This window comes from Prionailurus bengalensis, chromosome B4 (genome assembly GCF_016509475.1).
Source record: "Prionailurus bengalensis isolate Pbe53 chromosome B4, Fcat_Pben_1.1_paternal_pri, whole genome shotgun sequence".
NCBI lineage: Eukaryota > Metazoa > Chordata > Mammalia > Carnivora > Felidae > Prionailurus > Prionailurus bengalensis.
In genome coordinates this window covers 67,955,157-67,978,931 of record NC_057358.1, presented here as the reverse complement: position 1 = coordinate 67,978,931, position 23,775 = coordinate 67,955,157, and the positions used below count along the sequence as shown (strand labels likewise).

The window sequence follows — 23,775 nt, the reverse complement described above, 5'->3', positions numbered from 1 at the left end:
AGCCACTGATGATCATTGCCTAGATTTGCTCTTTCATTAGGAGTTACAAAATAGTTATCTTTGAAGTCCATCCTTCCTCCTACATGTATTATTTTCTATAAAAAAGAAATTTCACTCATAATTTACTCAGTTATTTTATATAGACATACTAGAATGGCTAGATAAATATTTGATTCTTTCCCTTTAACAATTTTTAGAAAAACCAATTGATATTTAGCAACAATGTGAAGGTGGCTAGAGAGCTCTGTTTTTTTAAATACCATTATAAACCCATGTTTTAAAAATCTGTTTAGCATGTTTAAATGCATTTGAATAATTACAATTTTGATGCTCAAAATGATTTATCTTTAGCCAGAGTGAGCCCTTTCAAGCTGTCTTCTGTGTCTTTTTGACACAGTCTCAAGAGTTTTTGGAGGAAGAGCCAAGATTGCAGAACAGCATGGAAGTTTTTTGTGTGTCTCACATCCATGAAATATAGCCAGACCAACACTAAAGCATCCTACACACCTAGAAAACTGATCTGAGGATCAACACAACAATCTGCACAACCTGAACCACAGAATTCAGCAGGTATGTGGTGCAGGGGGGTGAACTGGGGGAGAGAGAAGCTGCGGAGGGCAGGGACCCACTTTTGTGGGAGGAGAGGATGGAGATGGGGGGTGGGGTGGGGGGAGAATATGGGAAAAGCACCCTCCACAAAAGCAGCTGGAGAGAAAGTGGAAAAGTGGAAACAACTGCAGGGACTGAACTAAAAAGGGAGAAATGAGAAAGGAGAAAGGAGAGGGTTTAAATTCCATTAAGAGTATAAACAGGGGGAGTTCAGAGTCTGAAACTCCACAGCTCAATAACTGTCAGTGCTCTGGTGGAAAGGGAAAATCCCCAGGAGCATAGTGGAGTCTAGGGTTCTTCAGGCCACAAGGGGAGAGACGGTTTCCCTGCTGGGAGGACACCTGACAGAGGCTGTGTGGGTCCCCCAAAGGCAAAGCCCCAGTGGACTCGGGAGAACAATCACATTCTCTGGTGCTGGAACAAAGTTGCTATGGGTGAAGCCTGGTGCCAGATGTGTGTTGTAATTTTCCATAATCCCTGAAACGCTGCTGCTACACTATCTTGCAAACTTTTTCTGGGGTGGGCTGGCACCTGATTGCGGTCTCTGGGCATCAGCAGCACAGTCCCACAAATGTTCCTGAGTGTGGTTGGCACCCAGCCATTGCTTGGTGAGACCCTCCAACAGAGGGTAGAATGGGTCAAAACCGCAGTCCCTCAGAAGTAAGGGGTCGGGAAAAACTGCCGGATCTCAGACAAAACTTGGGAGGAAGGTGCTGCCTGCGGCTTGGTAATGGACTGTGTAAAAGTGGGGAGTGGACAGAAACTGAAGCCAGAGGACGGGTACACAATTGCTGTTCAGAGAGAACGGAGTTCTGATACTAGAGACTGGGTAGCTGGGTGACGCCATTTTCACCAGTCCCACACATGCGCATGTGCACGTAGTGCCACAACAATCTACCCCAGTAAGCTAAGCAGCACTATCTAGTGGAGAACAGAGCCGTTACACTAAGCCCCACCCAACGGGGCCAACCTCGCTCTTCAGAACACCTGCTTAGTTTATGGACTATAAAGTGCTTCATAGTTTGACTTATAGGGGACAAGAAAGTAATTTCAGTTGTATTCCAGTCTGTTTGCTGATCCATCTATTCAATTTCTTTATTTTTTCTTTTCTCTTTTTCGTTTCTTTTTTATTGAATATAGAAAGAGAAAGCATTCATTTTTATTTTCAATTTTTATTAAAAATATTTTTCTTCAATTTTTTTCTACTATATTTTTCACTTTCGTGTAAATTTTTTCAAATTCTATTTTACTTCCATTATTTTATTTTAGTCTACTTCAGTGTATTCATTTTTTCAAATTTTCAAACTATTTCCTTTTTTTCTTTCCCCTTTTTTCTCTAATCTATCAAGACCATTTCAACACCCAAACCAATACACACCTAGGATCTGCATCATTTATTTTACTTGTGTGTGTGTGTTTGTTTTTAATATTTTTAATTTTAACATATTTTAAATTTTAATTTTTTTTAATTTTTTTTTCAACGTTTATTTATTTTGGGGACAGAGAGAGACAGAGCATGAATGGGGGAGGGGCAGAGAGAGAGGGAGACACAGAATCGGAAACAGGCTCCAGGCTCCGAGCCATCAGCCCAGAGCCTGACGCGGGGCTCGAACTCACGGACCGCGAGATCATGACCTGGCTGAAGTCGGACGCTTAACCGACTGCGCCACCCAGGCGCCCCTTTTTTTTTTTTTAAATAAATTTTAATATTTTTTAAAATTTTAATTATTTACCCCATTAATTCTTCTTCTCCCTTCAAAATGACAAAACGAAGGAATTCACCCCCGAAGAAAGAGCAGGAAGAAATGACAGACAGGGACTTGACTAACACAGATACAAGCAAGATGTCTGGACTAGAATTTAGAATCACAATAATAAGAATACTAGCTGGAGTCGAAAAAAGATTAGAATCTCTTTCTGCAGAGATAGAAGTAAAAGCTAATCAGGATGAAACAAAAAATGCTATAACTGAGCTGCAATCTCAAATGGCTGCCACGGTGGCAAGGATGGATGAGGCAGAACAGAGAGTCAGTGATATAGAGGACAAACTTATGGAGAATAATGAGCAGAAAAAAAGAGGGAGACTAAGACAAAAGAGCCTAATTTAAGAATTAGAGAAATCAGTGACATTAAAAAAGAACATCAGAAGCATAAGGGTCCCAGAAGAGGAAGAGAGAGAAATAGGTGTAGAAGGGTTATGTGAGCAAATGATAGCATAAAACTTTCCTAACCTGGGGAAAGACATAGACATCAAAATTCAGGAAGCACAGAGAACTCCCATTAGATTCAACAAAAACCGACCATCAACAAGGCATATCATAGTCAAATTCACAAAATACTCAGGGAAGAAGAGAATCATGAAAGTGGCAAGGGAAAAAAAGTTCCTAATCTACAAGGCAAGACAGATCATGGCTGTAGCAGACCTATCCAGAAACTTGTCAGGCCAGAAAAGTGTGTCAGGATATATGCAATGTGCTGAATCAGAAAAAGAGGCAGCCAAGAATTCTTTTTCCAGCAAGGCTGTCATTCAAAATAGAAGGAGAAATAAAAAGTTTCCCAGACAAACAAAAATTAAAGAGTTTGTGACCACTAAACCAGTGCTGCAAAAAATTTTAAGGGGGACTCTCTGAGGAGAGAAAAGATGAAAGCAAAAAACAAATAAATAAAGACCAAAATCAACAAAGACTAGAAATGACCAGAGACCACCAGAAACATCAACTCTACATCAACATAATGGCAATAAATTCATATCTTTCAGTACTCACTCTAAATGTCAGTGGGCTAAATGCTCCAGTCAAAAGACATAGGGTAACAGAATGGATAAGAAAACAAGATCCATCTATATGCTGTTTACAAGAGACCCACTTTAGACCTAAAGACATCTTCAGATTGAAAGTAAGGGGATGGAGAACGATCTACATGTTAATGGTCAACAAAAGAAAGCCAGAGTAGCCATACTTATATCTAGACTTTAAAATAAAGACTGTATCAAGAGATGACAAAGGGCATTATACCAGCATTAAGGGATCTATCCACCAAGAAGACCTAACAATTGTAAATATTTATACACCAAATGTGGAACACCCAAATATATAGATCAGTCAAACACAAACATAGAGAAACTCATTTATAGTAATACCATAACTGTAGGGGACCTCAACACCCCACTCACAGCAATGGACAGATCATCTAATCAAAAAATCAACAAGGAAACAATGGCTTTGAATGACACACTGGACCAGATGGACTTGACAGATATATTTAGAACATTTCATCCTAAAGCAGCAGAATATACATTCTTCTCCAGTGCACATGGAACATTCTCCAGAATAGACCACATACTGGGACACAAACCAGCCCTCAACAACTACAAATAGATCAAGATCATACCGTGCATATTTTGAGACCACAATGCTATGAAACTAGAAATCAACCACAAGAAAAAATTTGGAAAGGTAACAAATACTTGGAGACTAAAGAACATCCTACTAAAGAATGAATGGGCTAACCAAGAAGTTAAAGAGGAAGTTAAAAAGTTCATGGAAGCCAATGAAAATGATAACACCACAACCCAAAACCTCTGGGACGCAGGAAAGGTGGTCATAAGAGGAAAGTACACAGCAATCCAGGCCTTCCTAAAGAAGGAAGAAAGATCTCAGATACACAACCTAACCTTACACCTTAAAGAACTGGAAAAAGAACAACAAATAAAACCCAAAGCCAGCAGAAGACAGGAGATAATAAAGATAAGAGCAGAAATTAATGCTATCTAAAGAAAAAAATAGTAGAACAAATCAATGAAACCAGAAGCTGGTTCTTTGAAAGAATGAACAAAATTGATAAACCACTGGCCAGTTTGATCAAAAAGAAAAAGGAAAGGACCCAAATAAATAAAATCAAGAATGAAAGAGGAGAGATCACAACCAACAGAGCAGTAATAAAAACAATAATAAGAGAATATTATGAGCAATTATATGCCAATAAAATGGGAAACCTGGAAGAAATGAATTGCTAGAAACATATACACTACTAAAACTGAAACAGGAAGAAATAGAAAATTTGAACAGACCCCTAACCAGTAAAGAAATCAAATTAGTAATCAAAAATCTTCCAAACAACAAGAGTCCAGAGCCAGATGGCTTTCCAGGGGAATTCCAGCAAACATTTAAGAGTTAACACCTATTCTCTTGAAGCTGCTCCAAAAAATAGAAATGGAAGGAAATCTTCCACTCTTTCTATGAAGCCAGCATTACCTTCTTTCCAAAACCAGACATAGACCCCACTAAACAGGAGAACTATAGACCCATTTCCGTGATGAACATGGTTGCAAAAATCCTCAACAAGATATTAGCCAACCGAATCCAACAATACATTAAAAGAATTATTCACTACAACCAAATCTACATTTAAAAATGAGGTTCCTGGGATGCATGGCTGGTTCAATCTGCAAAACAATTAACGTGATTCATCACATCAATAAAAGAAAGAACAAGAATCATATAATCCTCTCAATAGATGCAGAGAAAGAATTTGACAAAATACAGCATCCTTTCTTGCTAAAAACCTTCAAGAAAGTAGGGATAGAAGTATCATACCTTGAGATCATAAAAGCCATATAAGAAAGACCCAATGCTAATATCATCCTCAATGGGGAAAAACTGAGAACTTTCCTCCTAAGGTCAGGAACAAGACAGGGATGTCTACTCTTGCCACTGTTATTCAACATAGTATTAGAAGTCAGCCTCTGTAATCAGACAACACAAAGAAATAAAAGGCATCAAATCAGCCAGGAGGAGATCAAACTTTCACTTTTCGCAGATGACATGAAACTCTATATGGAAAATGCAAAAGATTCCACCAAAAAACTGCTAGAACTGATTCATGACCTCAGCAAAGTGGAAAGATATAAAATAGATGCACAGAAATCAGTTGCATTTCTATACACCAATAATGAAGCGACAGAAAGAGAAAGCAAGGAATCGATCCCAGTTACAATTGCACCAAAAACAATAAAATACCTAGGAATAAATCTAACCAAAGGGGTAAAAAAAATCTATACACTGAAAACTATAGAAAGCTTATGAAAGAAATTGAAGAGGACACAAAAAAATGGAAAAAGATTCCATGCTCCTGGATAGGAAGAACAAATATTGTTAAAATGTCGATACTACCCAAAGCAATCTACATATTCAATGCAATCCCAATGGAAATAATACCAGCATTCTTCACAGAGCTAGAACAAACAATCCTAAAATTTGTATGGAACCAGAAAAGACCCCCAAGAGCCAAAGCAATCTTGAAAAAGAAAACCAAAGCAGGAGGCATCACAATCCTGGACTTCAAGCTATACTACAAAGCTGCAGTCATCAAGACAGTATGGTAGAGGCACAAAAAGAGACACTCATATCAATGGAACAGAATAGAGAACCCAGAAATGGACCGACAAATGTATGGCCAACTAATCTTTGACAAAGCAGAAAAGAATATCCAATAGAATAAAGACAGTCTCTTCAGCACGTGGTGCTGGGAAAACTGGACAGCGACATGCAGAACGAACCTGGACCACTTTCTTACACCTTACACAAAAATAAACTCAAAATGGATGAAAGACCTAAATGTAAGACAGGAAGCCATCAAAATCCTTGAGGAGAAAGCAGGTTAAAACCTCTTTGACCTTGGCCACAGCTACTTCTTACTCAACACGTCTTTGGAGGCAAGGGAAACAAAAGCAAAAATGAACTATTGGGACCTCATCAAAACAAAAAGCTTCTGCACAGCGAAGGAAACAATCAGCAAAACTAAAAGGCAATGGGAGATGGAATGGGAGAAGATATTTGCAAACGACATATCAGATAAAGGGTTAGTGTCCAAAATCTATAAAGAACTTATCCAACTCAACACCCAAAAAACAAATAATCCAGTGAAGAAATGGGCAAAAGACATGAATAGACACTTCTCCAAAGAAGACATCCGGATAGCTAACCAACACACGAAAAAATGCTCAACATCACTCATCATCAGGGAAATATAAATCAAAACCACAATGAGATACCACATTACACCTGTCAGAATGGCTAACATTAACAACTCAGGCAACAACAGATGCTGGCAAGGATGCAGAGAAAGAGAATCTCTTTTGCATTGCTGGTGGTAATGCAAGCTGGTGCAGCCACTCTGGAAAACAGTATGGAGGTTCCTCAAAAAATTAAAAATAGAACTACTTTATGACCCATCAATTGCACTACAAGGTATTTATACAAGGGATACAGGGATGCTGTTTTGAAGGGACACATGCACCCCAATGTTTATAGCAGAACTGTCAACCATAGCCAAAGTATGGAAAGAGCCCAAATGTGCATCGATGGATGAATTGATAAAGAAGGTGTGGTATATATATACAACGGAGTATTACTCCCAATCAAAAAGAATGAAATCTTGCCATTTGCAACTACATGGATGGAACTAGAGGGTATTATGCTAAGCGAAATTAGTCAGAGAAAGACAAATATCATATGACTTCACTCATATGAGGACTTTAAGACACAGAACAGATAAACATAAGGGAAGGGAAGCAAAAATAATATAAAAACGGAGGGGGACAAAACATAAGAGACTCTTAAATATGAAGAATAAACAGAGGGTTACTGGAGGGGTTGTGGGAGTGAGGGATGGGCTAAATGGTTAAAGGGCACTAAGGAATCTACTCCTGAAATCATTGTTGCACTATATACTAACTAATTTGGATGTAAATTAAAAAAAAATAAATTAAAAAAGAGTTTTTGATGGTTTCCTTGATTTCAGAGATGACAAGTTATCTCAGATTCATCTTACACATTCCTGATAAGGAATCAGCAATTTTTCTAAGGGGCCCTGGTTCCTTTTAGAGGGAATTGGTGTTTGAAGATAAAAATTGTGCATTGGGGTGCTCTTTTTTTACTAGTTAGTAATTGCCTCTAGATAGCTGGCAATTAGTGGATAATACTAAGAAACATACATATTTTTAAAATGAGAAAAATACTTTCAGGATTTATAAAACTGATGCTTCCAATTAAAATGAAAATAATATGAGGTTTTGCCTAACTTATTTCATTTATATCATGTATCTCTTAAACTATTATCTCTTAATCTTGCCATGAGATCTAGGTTTTTCTGTAGCAACGTAATCGTGAGAGAGACTAGTTATTTCCTATATACTTAAGAATGTCACCTCCACTCTGTTTTTCTCAATTTCTCTATTTGAAGGTTGAAATAAAATTGGGGTACCTGGGTGGGTTAGTCAGTTAAGTGTCCGACTTCAGCTCAGGTCTGATCTCTCGGTTCATGGGTTCTGGCCCCACGTTGAGCTCTGTACTGACAGCATGGAGCAGGAAGGATCCTGGAGCCTGTTTCAGATTCTGTGCCTCCCTCTCTCTCTGCCTCTCCCCCACTTGCACTCTCTCTTTCTCTCTCTCTCAAAAATAAATAAACATTAAAAAAATTTTAAATAAGTAATATGGAAGTCAGTTCATAGAAGTATCATGGGATTGCTTTGCAGTGTTGAGGAAAGGCAGAATAATAACACTGATTGAAAACATGGTTTTGCGAGGCAATGTTGTAGCAGATGTTTATATATCACACATATTTCTCATTCCAGCCTTAAACAAACCTATGAAGTAAATATTTTTATTAGTCCCATTTTGCAAATGAGAATCCTGGGACTTAAAAAGAAGTTAAATCATCCAGTATGGTGGCTATAATAAAAAAAGACAGGTAAGTAACAAGTGCTAACAAGGATGTACAGAAACATTGCTGGTGGAAGTGTAGAATGGTGCCACCACTTTGGAAAACGACAGGTCCTCAAAAGGTTAACATAGAGCTACCATATGACCCAGAAATTCATTCCAGTCTGAGATTTATACCTAAGAGAATTCAAAATATATGTCCACATAAAAACTTACACATGAAGGTTCCTAGTAGCATTGCTCATAATAAGCAAAAAACCCAAAATAACAACTCAAAATATCCATGAATGGATAAACTTAAAGTCATATAGCATAATAATAGAATATAATTCAGCCATATAGAGGAATGAAATACTGACATATGCTACAACGCAGATGAACTGGGTTCTTTTAATAAACGGAAGGCCACATATTGTTTGACTCCATTCGTACAAAATGTCCAGAACTGGCAAAGCCATAGGAACAGAATGCAGATTAGTTAGGGGTTACCAGGGGCTGGAGGAAATGGGGAGTGGCTGCTAATGGCATGGAGTTTCTTTTTGGAGTGATACAAATGTTCTGGAATTATGCAGTCATGATCATTGTACAACTTTGTGAGTATACTAAAAACTGCTGAGTTGTACAATTTAAAAGGGGGAATTTTATGGTATATGAGTTATATCTCAATAAAGCTGTTATTTAAAAATGAGGTTAGGAATTTATGTAGCATTACAAAATTGGAACAGGGTAAGCCAATACTTGAACCAAAACAATCTAGCTCTAGAACCTGCATTTTTAATGGCTCTATTTTCTATATCTCGAGTGAGAAGAAATATACTAGCTGGTATCATTTTATTTATCATCCACTTGCCCCAAGGTAGAATTTAGTCCATGTCTAATGGCCAGACTCAAGACTTCCATGAATAGTTTTCTCAAAACAGAGATTTTGATAATAATCAGTTATCATTAATTATTATCACAGGCAAGAACCTGGATGACATATATTTCATTGGAGATAGAAGCTAAATAGTGTTCATTAACTTGCTATCACTGATTCTTCTTATTCTCTCACACCCCACATCCAACCTATCACAAATCTTCCCTTTGTCTTCAGAAAATACCAGAATCTGACCTCTTCTCACTGCTGCCACCAATGTCACCTTCATCCAGGCCACCATTATCTTTCACCAAGACATCACAGTAGCTTCTTAACTGGCCTTGCTGTCCCTTTGTTCCTATCTAGTACATGTACTCTGCACAGTAGCCATAATGTTATGTTAAAAATGAAGATCATTAGATTCCTCCTTTGCTTCTTCTCAAAGCCCATTGCTCTCAGTATAAAATCCAAAAGCTTTCCTAATCCTCCAAAATCTGTTAACATCTCTGACCTCATCTACTCATGTTCTTTTCTTATAGTACCCAGATATTTTAGTTTCATGTCTTAAACAATCATCTGATCGTACCTCAGTAACTTTGCACTTACTATGCAAGGAACACATTACCTTCTAAGTAGCTGTTGCCCTAGAAATCCACATGATCCCCTCACTACATTAACATCTCCTCTCATATTCCACCTTAACAGAGAGGTCTTTCCCAAATGTCTTGCCTAAATGATATGCTCTCTAACCTCTTGCCCTGCATTTTTTTTTAATAGCACTTATCACCACCTGACATATATTTGTTTATTGTTTTCTCCACGCACCACTCCTAAACAAGTCAGGATCTTAAAGAGATGCCTGTACTTTCATGTTCTTTGAAGCATTATCCACAATAGCCAAGATATGGAAACAACTTAAATGCTAACTGACAAAAAAATCAATAAGCACATGTGATATATACATATAATGTAATATTACTCAGCTTAAAAAAGAAAGGAGATTTTGCCATTTGTCACATGGTTGGACCTGAAGGACATTATGCTAAGTGAAATAAACCAGACACACAAAGGCAAACAATTTATAATCTCACTTATAGGTAGAATCTAAAATAGACAAACCTATAGAAGCAGAGAGTAGAATAGTAGTTGCTAGGAACTGAAGAGAGGGGAAAAATAGGGACTAACGGCCAAACGGCATAAGGCTTCAGTTATGCAAGATAAATATATTCTGGAGACCTACTATATAGCATAGTGCCTATAGCTAACAATCATATATACTTAATATTTACTAAAAAAGTACATCTTATGTTGTATTCTTACCACAATGAATAAATAAATAAATAACAATAAAGGAGTCAGGAGGAAACTTCAGAACGTGATGGATATATTCAATACCTTCATGGTGGTGATGGTTTCATATGTGTATACTTTTCCACAAATTCATTGAGCTGCACACATTAAATATGTATAGTATTTAAACATTTTCAGCTTTGCTGAGGTATAAATAACAAATAAAATTATAAGATGTAAACATGATAATTTTGTATATGTATACATTATGAAAGGATCCTCCCTCATCAATTTAATTAACACATCCATCTGCTTCGTACTTACCTTTTAGAACATTTAAGTTCTAATCCCTTAACACATTTAAATAATACAATACAATGTTATCAATTATAGCCACTAAGCTATACACTAAATCCTCAGATCTAACTCATAACTGAAAGTTTGTACCCATTTACCAACCTCTGTCTATTTCCCCAATTACCCATTCCTGATAGTCATTTTCTACCTTGTTTCTGTAAGTTCCAGATATTTTTTGGTTTTTTTTTAGATTCCACATAGAAGTGCGTTATATTTCTTGGTCTGGCTAATTTATCTTAGTATAATGCCCTCAAGTTTCATCCATGTTGCCACAAATGGCAGGATTTCTTCTTTTTTTTAAGGCTGAATAATATTTTATATTTTATTGAATACATATGCCACGTTTTCTTTATTCATCTGTCAAAAGACACTTTGATTGTTTCAAAATCTAGGCTATTGTGAATAATCTTGGAATGAACATGGGAGTCTTTTGGAGCAAGGCCACACCACCTTTTGGAGCAACTATTCTATTTTCAACAAGAACTAGCTTTTTACTGGCTTCTGGCAATAACAGGTAACCATGAACCAAAGCAACTCATTCTGGACTGGGGATTATCTTGTTTATACAGCCATGAAGTTAGGCATTTCCAGCAGTAATCTATTATCCATTAGAAATCATGTATACAGAGTGGAAACCCTGCCCCCATTAAGACCTCAAAGGCAAAAGTCCGATCCATGGATGGTTTCTTAATGTTTGCAAATATAGTTCCACCTATCTAGCTGCCACCTTTCTTTGAATTTGTGTGTTTTGCTTAAAGGGGTAACTTGAGGCCAGTTGACACAAAAGAATAAAACTCAAGGCCAGATTACCAATGACCCAGTATCAGTGAAAAGTGAGCTATGTGACATTATAGTGTGTCTCAGCCATGGACAAAGAAGACAACTGGAAAGGAAATTTCTCATTGGCCATTGTGCTTGCTAGAAGTTTGGCTTGAGGACAGTCCTTTTTTTCTTATATAACCTGTTATTGGTTTTGATTTTCCTCTCATGTCTAATATGCCTCAGAAAGTACTGCTACCCACAGGCTTACTGAATATTTTATTTACTACCATAAAATGTTGCACAGCCCTTCTTCTAACCAAGTAATTTGTTTCAAAATGAAAAAAAAGGCAATAGGTACATATTACATCAGGGATTTTATACTTCCTTATTATTCATGGATAGTAGACGTTGAAAGATTGGCCTATTGAGAATTCCACCCGAACATCAGCTGAGGGACACTGCTACATAATTTGGTGTACTGATTGCAGGAGGTGATATATTGGCTGATCCATAAGTCAACATTTACATTCTCTTCCATTTTCTGAAACTCCCTCCTAGCCATTTGAGTCTTTTGTGACTCTAGAGCAGCCTTTCTAAGCAGAAAGGCTATCATCATATTGTCTCAAATGATCAATTCTGACCATCAGGAGAAAAATAGAGCTACCGCCACACGGTAAGGTCTGGAATGTAAGTGCGCTGCTGTCTCTATGTTTTATCATTCCCTGAGGTAAAAGGCATTGAGAAACTACAACTTCATGCAATTGGATTTTCAAGGACTCAAATCCCTCATAATTTTTCCGACTGACAAACTCTGCTACAGACTACAAAGAAGAACTAGCTGGAATGAGTGACAGACATGAAGGAAAGTTAAGAGCCTTGGGACTAACTATAGAAGTGACACTTGTAATATACACCTGTATTTAGCTATTGTTCATCTTTTGTTGGTAGGTACTACCAGTGATATACTAATATACCAACTTTCTTTCCCCATCATTGGGCATAGTGTTTAATGATGGTTAAATTTACCGTCAGTCCAGTTTACATAGAAAGGTGAGTAGTACATAAAAGGTTTATGATAAATTAGGTTGGGGAGGTGTTAACAACCGTACATTTTTTATTAAGGTAATTAATGTTGTGGGGCACCGGGGTGGCTCAGTTGATTAAGCCTCTGACTTCGGCTCAGGTCATGATCTCACAGTTCAAGAGTTCGAGCCGCACGTCAGGCTCTATGCTGACAGCTTGGAGCCTGGAGCCTCCTTCAGATTCTGTGTCTCCCTCTCTCTCTTTTCCTCCCCTGCTTGTGCTCTGTCTCTCTCTCTCAAAAATAAACATTAAAAAAATGATAAAAAATAATAAAAATTAATGTTGTACAAGGCATATTTAGAAATATATGTATAGGAAGAAGAATATGTGTGTGGGCAGCAAAGTGTGTAGAATGTACTGAAGATGATAATCATGACATTACAAAACCTCAACTTCTCCTTCTAGCTAACTACCTCAATGGTATATAAATACAAAGACAGAAGTGGGTTAGGGGGAATAACAGTTCAGTTTTAGTCTTGTCGAGTTTGTTCTATCTATAAACCATCCAGCTAGAGGTGTGTATTCAGAGCTGTATCAATGTGTCTGTAATTCAGAGAAGAGCTGAGGGCAGGAGACATAGACTGGAAATCCTCCTCTGTGTATAAACACAACTACTTGTGTTGATGAAATCATCCAAGGGGCATGAATAGAAGAGAACAGGAACATGATGAAACTTTGGAGAATTGAAATTTGAAGGACTGGCAAAAGTGAGGGCAAGTCAAGAGCCTTGGGAGCTCCACAAATGTAGGAGCACTATTAAAACTGATGTCACAGTGGGGCACCTAGCTGGCTTAGTAGGAATAGTGTGCAACTCTTGATCTCAGCATAGTGAGTTCGAGCCCCACATTGGGTGGAGAGATGACTTAAAAATAAAATCTTTTAAAAAATGATGTCACAAAAAAAGCGAGAAAAATGTTTTAAGTGGGAAAGAGTGATGGGTGTGTGGGTAGGTCAATAGGATAAGCGTCTGACTTGGGCTCAGGTCAGGATCTCGCAGTTCATGAGTTCAAGCCCTGTCTCGGGATCTATGCTGACAGCTCAGAGCATGGATTCTGCTTTAGATTCTGTGTCTCCTCTCTTCCTCTTCCCCACTTGTGCTTTGTTTCTCACTTTATCAAAAATACATAAACATAAAAAAAGACTTTAAAAAAAGTGAAAATAGCATCAGACCCCACTTTTTTATTTATTTATTTTTGAGAGAAACAGAAACAAAGTGTGAGCGGGGGAGGGGCAGAGAGAGAGGGAGTCACAGAATCTAAAGCAGGCTCCAGGCTCCAAGCTGTCAGGGCTTGAACTCATGAACCGTTAGATCATGACCTGAGCCAAAGTTGGACACTTAGCTGACAGAGCCACCCAGGCGTCCCAATATCAGACCCTACTTAAAGAATTTTGAGGCTGCTGGTGTCCTAAGCAGAGAAGTTGTCATAGAGTGAAAGGGTGATGTAATTGGCATAGAAAAGTGGGGGAAGGGAACAAAAACATAGTTTCAACAAGTTTAACTGTGAAGGGAAAGGACGAAATAGGATAATGGCTTCATGAGATAAAGAGTAGAAGAAAAACATTTTGGAGAGGCATGATATGACTCAGTTTCTCATTGAGTTGTAGCATTCTTATTATTATCAATAAAAACATACGCTCATGAATTGCTTGAAAACTTGTATTTATTTTTCACATCCAGTCAACAAGAGAACAAAATGCCTCAGAATGAGAATTCACACTTTGAGTGAGATACAAATGTTTAGTTATTCTATTTTAGTGATTTTTGTGCATTTATAAAATAAATACCTGGCCTGTTATACTTGGAAAGGTGATACTGGCGTTAACTGACTGTTGGGAGTGTAGACTGTTTGCACATATCTAAGCAAGAACATGCCGTGATGTGCCTATATCTGTAAGGTATTGTATTGCCATTAGGACAGTCAAGAAAAATTTCCCGGAATTCGTACTTATCTTCTTGGCAGCAAAGACATGAATTTGCCAGCTGAAAGATATGATAATTGTACCTAAAGGAAAAGAATATTCAGCAATAAATATTTTTGGGATATCTTCTGAAACAAATTGACATCAATGCTCAAATTACAATTGTCTAAGCGATTTAGCAATCCTTCCAACCAATTTATTCTTTACCTATACTTTGCATTTCCCCTTCACCATGAACTTCTGATGTGGATCAGTGATAATTGGTATGTAAGACAAAAGAAATCCAAAATGGAAATTTATAATCTTATAATTAGAATGTTATGGTGAAAAAATATAAACATACTTTTAAATATACAACTTCATACCAAATTATTATTTTCTATATATTAATCTACACATGAAAGTGTTCATGAAGGAAAAACAATATATATTATGTCTAAAATGCAAGTGACAGTTTAAAAACACATTTTTAAGCAAGACTATCTGCTTAAGTACTATCAGTAATTACTGTGTGAAAATAAAGACACTTGCTATGAATGTATTAGGTTTGATTTATTTATTTATTTATTTATTTATTTATTTTATTTATTTATTTTATATATGAAATTTATTGTCAAATTGGTTTCCATACAACACCCAGTGCTCATCCCAAAAGGTGCCCTCCTCAATACCCATCACCCACCCTCTCCTCCCTCCCACCCCCCATCAACCCTCAGTTTGTTCTCAGTTTTTAACAGTCTCTTATGCTTGGCTCTCTCCCACTAGGTTTGATTTATTTAGAAGGCTACTTTAAAACCATTCATTACTGTTGAAAATGTTTATTTTATTTCTAAGATCTTAATGTCTTAGATATGTGTTTCATCAGGTTTTGATCATTAGCTCTCACGTAAAAAATGTTCTATGTAATTTTTAAAACTTAATTTCCTCCACAATGTTACAAAATTAATGCACAGTACACATTCAAAGAAACACTCACCTGACAGTGTTCTTACATTCCCCTACACATCTTGCCATCTCAAGTTTTTTCTGGCAACCACGGTACTTAACAGTCACATTCACAAGTGAAGATCTACAATTAGTATTACCTAAAACAAAATGATAATAGAACCAGAAATGAGGTTTAACATTAGCAATTGCTAAGTCTCAATTTTCTGAACCTTTAGTGGAGAATCATAACAAAAAATACTTCATAGTGTTGTTGAAGGGATTAACTACTTCAGCACCCAGCACAAGGTACCTGGTTAGTATTCAATAATTATGTTTAATAAATGTTATCTTTTCATTAGTGCTATCATTATTATCATAGGAGAAAGAGGAGGGAGGGAACAAGGAGGAAGGGAGGAGAGAAGAGGGAAGGGAAGATGGAGCTGAATGGATTGTTTCTGACATCCATTTCTCATTGTTGACCATTCTTATTATCTAATGTATCAGTTTACAACACAACCTGCTTATATTAGAGAGCAAACTATATTTTTTTTTTCATGAGAATCAAATTTCTTCCTTGTAAACACCATTGTTTTTTACTGGGAAGAATGTTTCAACCCACACGAAAAAGTACAATACATAACGTAGAGATATCAATTGTTAGTTTCTGCATAAAGGTTAGATGACCTGTTATGTTAAAAACACAGGAGACTTTCTATTCATGATCTGACATTTTGTTTTAAAGAAACACTAAATTTTTGTCAACTGTTGACATTTCCTCTACATGTGGAACCTAATGTTACTTACATGTATAGCAACATTTGTTTGAATCATAGACTCTGTCTTCCTATAGGGGTAAGAGAAATAGAAAAAAGACTTAAAAACATAAGTATTATTTTATAAATAATATAACATTACTGAACTTACTGAAATTACAAAGGGGAAAATGGAACAGATAAATATGCTGATCTCAGATCCAAGAAGCATGGATGAGAGAGCATAATAATAAAAATGAGTCTGAATATTTACACTAAAAATTTTCAACCGTAGGGAGAAAGGGAAAAAAATATCTAAAATGAAGTCTTCTTTAAAATAACATGCAAGAGGGGCGACTGGGTGGCACAGTCGGTTAAGCGTCTGACTTCAGCCAGGTCACGATCTCGCGGTCCGTGAGTTCGAGCCCCGCGTCAGGCTCTGGGCTGATGGCTCAGAGCCTGGAGCCTGTTTCCGATTCTGTGTCTCCCTCTCTCTCTGCCCCTCCCCCGTTCATGCTCTGTCTCTCTCTGTCCCAAAAATAAATAAAAACGTGGAAAAAAAATTTTAAATAACATGCAAGAAAGTAAAAAAAATAATCCTCCCTTAGGTTAATTGAAAAATACTTTCATACTGATATTACTACTAGACACTGTAAGTTTCTTACAGACAGGATTTTAACCTTACACGTTAAAACTCAATAAATGTTTAAATCCAACATTGGAGTACTGAAATCAAACTTTAAACTATATTATCACTTATATCTTCAGAAAGAAAAATTACTTAAGTTTGAACTGGTGAGCATTTATTAACTAATTTAATTAAGACTTAAGCTTAAAACTTGGCATTTACTAATACAAAATCCTCACTATATGGTGGGGGACAGTAAAAATGAAGACTGTGGCATAAAGAAAGAGCTGAAAAGTACACTTAAATGTGATTTTATGAAAACTTTGTATTTTTATAAGAAATGATTAACCCGAATCCATGAGCCTTAAAAAAAAAACAAGGTTGGTGTGTTTTGGGGTTTTTTTTTGTTTTTTTTTTTTGGTTTGTTTAAAAGTAGCAAAATGCTTTCTAAAGTAACATACTTCTTCTAGAATAGCACTAGATTAAGCTTCACGGAGCCTGCAAATATAACTTTGATATGAAAAATATACTTGGCAATAAAAGGTGTGAAACAGATCTGGAATGGAACCCATAAGAAATTTATGTCTGTTGGCCAGACAGACTTTTCCAAATGAGAAAGAAGACAGATTGTGTTTATATTTAACATAAGAAGTGGATGTTGTTGATCATTACTTAAGAAGATAACTTACTTCTGCACACCAGGTCTGCTTTGGGCAGTCCTGGACCACTGCGATGAAACCAGTGCTATGGCAGGAGTAGGAGATGCATGGATTGCTGGGGTCATCAAATGAAGCACCAATCTGGGAGGCAGAGAGGAAGAAAGAAGAAAGGAGTTATTCATCTTGATTTCTTGTTGAGGTTGAAAATAAAAATCTGTAAAAAAAAAAATTCAAATTCAGATTGTTAAGTGAATGTCCAGAGGTACCTTCAGTCACTAATTAATATTTAAGAAAAGTGAGTTAAAAGCTGTCTACTTCGATGAATAAATCAATATGCCTCCTTGAGAGCACAGATTGTGAGTCAAGATTCTGAATCCTCAAGTGAAAATTCACATATTCTATTCACCTACTCAGTCACTGTATTATATTTTATTTTTAAATTTTTTTTTTCAACGTTTATTTATTTTTGGGACAGAGAGAGACAGAGCATGAACGGGGGAGGGGCAGAGAGAGAAGGAGACACAGAATTGGAAACAGGCTCCAGGCTCTGAGCCATCAGCCCAGAGCCCGACGCGGGGCTCGAACTCACGAACCGCAAGATCGTGACCTGGCTGAAGTCGGACGCTTAACCGACTGCGCCACCCAGGCGCCCCACTGTATTATATTTTAAAAATATTTTCAAGAAAGGTTGTATTATGATAACAGGAAATCAACCAATTGTTATGCTCTAAATTTTAGGGAAAAGAAGTAATCTAAGTAGAAAAATTGGCACAAAATAGTTTTATCAGATTACTACAAGTGATAAATGATAACAAATGATATATCCCACGAGACATCCTACCTCTACTTCTGCTTGTATACTTGTAAAGTTCTCTGGATTGCTTTAAAAATAATTTATGTTCGAAATTCAAATGCCAGTTTGGGAAATTGTATTTATTTCAAACTGCAAAATGAACTTTCTGATAAACTGGAATTTTATTATTTCAACTATTTTACATACAAATGGTTAGAGGTAAAACTTTTCCTTTGTTCTTTAAACATCATCATATTTTATGTTTAAAAACTTGCATAGATTCTATGGGGCACCTAGATGGCTCAGTTGGTTAAGCATCTGAATCTTGATCTCAACTTAGGTCACGATCTCATGGTTTGTGAGTTCAAGCCCTGCATTGGGCTCTGAGCTGACAGTCCGGAGTCTGTTTGTGATTCTGTCTCTCCCTCTTTCTGCCCCCCTTCCACGCCACTCTACTCTCTCTCTCTCTCTCTCTCTCTCTCTCTCTCTCTCTCTCTCAAAATAAAAATAAAATGGGGTGCCTGGGTGTCTCAGTCTGTTAAGCATCCAATCTTGATTTGGGCTCTGGTCATGATCTCATGGTTCATGAGCTCGAGCCTCATAACGGGCTCCATGCTGATGCCATAGAACCTGTTTGGTATTCTCTCTCTCTTCTTTCTCTCTGCCCCTGCCTCCTCACACTGTCTCTCTTTCAAACCAAATAAATAAACATTTAAAATAAATAAATAAACTAAGAAAAAAAAAACTAGAATAGATTCTCAAATCACATTACCTTTGGAAACCAAAAATTAAGAAACCAAGACAGAAATGTGAACATGATAAATAAGTTAAAACACTCATCAGCTCTGTTTTATATATTTCTTAACATACCACATAGATTTTATGCTAGACTCTTAATATTTAGTATCACCAGCTCAAAAGGATTATCAATTTGAGAACCATGTGGGTTTTATGGCTTCCTGGTACCTTTTTTAAAAAGTTAAATTACTTTCCAAAATGCCAAATCACTTGTCAAAATCTAGCCCTGAATATACGTGTTGTTATATTCACATAATGGGGTTCCAGTCTTTTGGGGTTTTTCATTTGATCTCTGACAGGTTGGCCATCTGATATTTCTGGCTATAATTACAGTTTAACTCTGTTCATTGATTTGAATGTCACAGAGTGTGCCTTCTCCATCTGGTCAGACCCCTGGGAAATTTTATTCAGAAGTTAGGTAGTTAATGATCAAGTACATTTTCCTCCTTTGAAGCGAGCCATGCTGCGTGTTACATTTGATGCTCCTTTTGAAGTGAATATAGGGGGGAAAAATGAACAGATTCTGCTCCACCATTACCAATGATTTTTTCAAATTATAAACTGAAAAAGCCTACATTTATTCATAATTATATAAATAAAAATATTTTAAAGTAAAAACAGCCTTACCTTATACTCAGTATTGTTAAATAAGCACGTTCTTGGTTCTGAAAAATAAATACATTATTTTACCCTAAAATAAACATTATAATTCTGTTTTTATTTATAAACCAGAAATTGCATATGGAATCATATTTATCAACCAATTAAAATGTTTCTTCCCACAACACCATCATCTCCCTTTAATAAACTCATTATATTCATAATTATTAATTCTAGGTTTCCCCCACTCCAAAGATAGTGAGTTTTAAGAGATCAAGTATGATTCTGTTTTATTTATCACACTCCTCTAGCATGGAGTTTAACACATATTAGAAGCTCAATGAATATCTCTTGAATATGTGAATAAGTAAACAACTATTCAATTCAAATAATGTATTGTGAATACACACCACAGTATCCAATTTCACAGCAGGAATCATCAGCTTTGAACTTTACAAGCCTCTCTCCAGTTTTGCATGTGGGTGCAGAAGGGCACTCCTTGGGTTTACAGTCTACAGCCTTTGCATCAGTACAGGTGCATTTGTGGCAATTGGCAGTCCATATATCTCCAGGCTACAGACACAAACCAAGTTCAGACTTCTATTCAGATACAGGAATGACAGCAATTGGATTAAAGTAGAGACAAAGTGTGTACTTACAGATTTCTCTTCTCCCAGCGGACCATGACAAACTGTTAACATGAGATGATAAAAGGTAATTAAATTTGGCAAAATAGAACCATCTGTTATACATAGATAACCACCAGGTGGCCAATACAGAAAAACAGAATTATGGAGAATTGTATGGTGCCTTCAGGTGGGTAAATCACATCCACCTACTTTGAGCAAACTGTCTCTAATGAGTATAGATATTTCCTACTTTACAATCCCAGCACAGGTTAATTATTAATTTCTGCTGGCAGTGGTCAATAAATCTTATGACTGTTGTTTTACTTACTGTTTTACAGTCTGACTTCTGCTTCCATACCCTGCAAGTCACCAAGACTTTGTAATTACCAGTCCCTAAGGCCCTTTATCAGTTTTTCAAGTTCCCTACAATTGCTGACATTTTTAACACTCACCTTCTTGAAAATGTTCTCCTCCCTTCAAATTCAACACTCTGAAATTCCTTTCTTTATTAGCAACTTTTTCTCTTCCTTCTCATTGTCTCTGACCTTTCCTGGTACTTTTCTGTCTCCAGTATCCACTGTAATGTCAAGTGGATGACTCTCAAACTTGTAGCTCCAGTACAGACATCTCTTCTAAACTATGGGCCCAGGTTTCCCTTGGCCTAATAAATAGCATTGCAGACCTAATAAATGGCATTATTGAGACCCTCAAACTCAATAAGCACAAAACAGATTATATCATCTTGCCCCTAAAACCAGTTTCTCATCTAAACTGACTTCTTCCTATTGAGAACCAAAGTATTCTTTCAATTATTTGAGCTTAAAACTTAGGAGTCATTTTGATTCCTTCCATTTCATCACTTGGCACCCAATCGACTGCAAAATTCTGTATCTTCATCTTTACTTCATTCCCTTGCTTTCCTGGTTGTACTTGCTACAGTACTACTCCAGGATGTTGTTATCTTTAATCTAGCATATGTGGGCTTTTCCAGGGGTAACTCTGACTCAGATTTCTTCCTGATCCAATCAATTCTCTATACCGCAGGTAGAACAGTTTTTCTAATGCCTAGTTTTCACCTCATCTTTGCCTTGGGTTAAAAACTTTGGATGGCCTCTAATAGACTAATAAAATAAATACCTAATTTCAGCATTCTAGCTTCTGAGGTCTGCCACAATGTGGCTCCAATCTATCTTCCCAACTTAGTCTCATTCTCTCATTTACATGCCCTGGACTAGCCTAGCCTACATGTTTCTCTCAAATTCCAATTCTGTAGTGAAATACCTAAAGATTCCTCCAAAGTATACAATATATGTAATATATACATGACAGATAATATGTGCTCTCTATATAATACATATTTCAAGTCTTTTTTATTGTGAAATTTATTTTCAGCCTTATATGAAAACTGTTTTTCTTTAAAAAAATATCCCTTCTTCCACTATATCCTAAGATTAGAGAATGATTTTCTTTTTGGGGAGGGGGCGGGTAACTTCTGTCACTTTCTAAAAAGCACATCACATTGGCTGGAGAACAGTGGGGACTCAAAATCCTCTAAAATTATCGAACTTTGGTTAACTTTAATTTCCCTTACTCCTCAAAAAATCGGGAATTATCTGGTTTAAAAAAATACTATTTTTTAAACAATTTTTTGATGACAATCTTTTGATGAAGCTATCATATAATTAAATAAAACACTTTATTTAGTAAGTAAACTCTATTTTGAGTAAGTAACAAGAGGTATTTGTTTGGTTTGGCTGCATTAGTCTGTGGATGAGAAAACAGACTACCATTTGCTATGTATTTGGTGAATAAAAGCTAAATTCCTCCATTTCCAGTTTTCCTATTCTGAAACATTTCCACAGCTAGCAACTTTCATAGGCATGACCTCTGATATTTGATTTACAAGAAGAATCATTAATGTAGAATGGTTGATTTTCAAGTAGAAGTATTCTTGTTTTTTTTAAGTTTGTTTATTTATTTTGAGAGAGAGCGAATGCATGCAGCAGAGGGGCAGAAAGAGGGAGAGAGAATCCCAAACAGGTTCCACACTGTCAGTGCAGAGCCCAATGCAGGGCTTCAACTCACAAACCATGAGATCATTGCCCAAGCTGAAGTCAGAGGCTTTACTGACTAAGCCATTCAGGTGCCCCTTGAGTGGAAGTATTCTTACCTGGAGGTGGTGGAAGTGATGCTGGACATCCTGTGTGAAAACAGGCACCTCATGTTAGCCTCTAAAGTTACTGAAATTGTTTTGGGGTAAAATAGTTATCTAATAACTGAAAATAATTGGCTACATTGCTAGTCTTACAGACTTATTTCTGTCTACCTTCCTGTGGGGAATAAGCTTAGGCATTCCCTGAGCCTGCACTGATGGGTTAACAAGGCATAAAGAATTACAAAGCCATAGGATGCTCGTACATCCAAGTTTGGGTAAACAAGATTAGGTAAATAGGTATAGAGAGGGCAGGGCAGACGCCCCAATATGGAACAAAGGTATATGAGGTAAACAAGATTAGGTATTCAGGGCAGAAACACCCCCCCCCAACTTAGTACTATAGCAGAAAGCTGCTTTCACAGGAAGGAAGGAACAAATTAGGTAAACAGGTAAATAGGGCAAAGGGGAAGTTGCCCAGAGCGGAGCTAATTAACAAAAGAAAGGCTGACCCTGAGGTTGAGTGCTCTGTCTTTCTTGTCCCCTAGACCAGTTTAGTTAAACAGAGGTGGTGCCTCACCTCTGCTGTAAACAACCTTCTGCCTGACCTCCTGGCACAAGGATTTTGTTTTGTATTAACCCAAACCCCTAACCCCTCATATTTTCAAAACCCCCTTTCCCTCATGTCCATGAGTTAATGTTGACAGTTTCATTATCCCTTTGTGCATGTCCATCACCATGTTTGTAAGCCTTCCGATCCTAATGAAAATAGATCAAGGACCCTTAATTGGGGCTCTCGTCTTCTCCCGGACATTAGTCATCTCCCACATTTTAATCCTGTGTCCCATTTTCTTGCTAGACAAGAAAGAACTCAAGACCCAGAGTCTATGACACTTTCCTTTTCTGCTTCTCATGGCATTTCAAATTGCACCTTAGAGAAAAATCCCTTTGGACCTCAAATTTGAATGGGAGGGGAAAATGGGAGCCTAAAGGAGAAATGAGAAAATATCAAGGTAAACTACTCCTTGATTTTTTTTGGCAGACACCTCCTATTAAAAGGACAGTAAAATATGCATTCAAAAAGGAAAAGGATAATTCAGGTATAGGAAAATGTGTTATTAGTAATCTAGTTTTAATCCTTTAAGAACTTTTATCCTTTTTTTAACTTCCTGAAATATTTCAATCTTATTCCATCTCCACCTGCACCAGATGGCATAAGCTGGCCATATGTTTCTTTTT

At 36.9% G+C, this 23,775-nt stretch overlaps 1 protein-coding gene across 1 annotated transcript in view; it reads right to left on the bottom strand.

Annotated features, from left to right (window-relative positions):
* Nucleotides 1-14,321: 14,321 nt before the first annotated feature.
* Nucleotides 14,322-23,775, bottom strand: part of LOC122473605 (mucin-19-like) — a 102,135-nt gene continuing 92,681 nt past the window's right edge. The window contains exons 68-75 of the mRNA XM_043564258.1: nt 22,555-22,584; nt 20,415-20,446; nt 20,166-20,328; nt 19,783-19,820; nt 17,591-17,705; nt 16,330-16,365; nt 15,575-15,683; nt 14,322-14,681 (exon numbers count right to left, since the gene is read on the bottom strand). Coding sequence (XP_043420193.1) covers nt 14,498-14,681; nt 15,575-15,683; nt 16,330-16,365; nt 17,591-17,705; nt 19,783-19,820; nt 20,166-20,328; nt 20,415-20,446; nt 22,555-22,584 — 707 coding nt within the window. The 3' untranslated portion in view covers nt 14,322-14,497. The remainder of the gene's footprint in view (nt 14,682-15,574; nt 15,684-16,329; nt 16,366-17,590; nt 17,706-19,782; nt 19,821-20,165; nt 20,329-20,414; nt 20,447-22,554; nt 22,585-23,775) is intronic.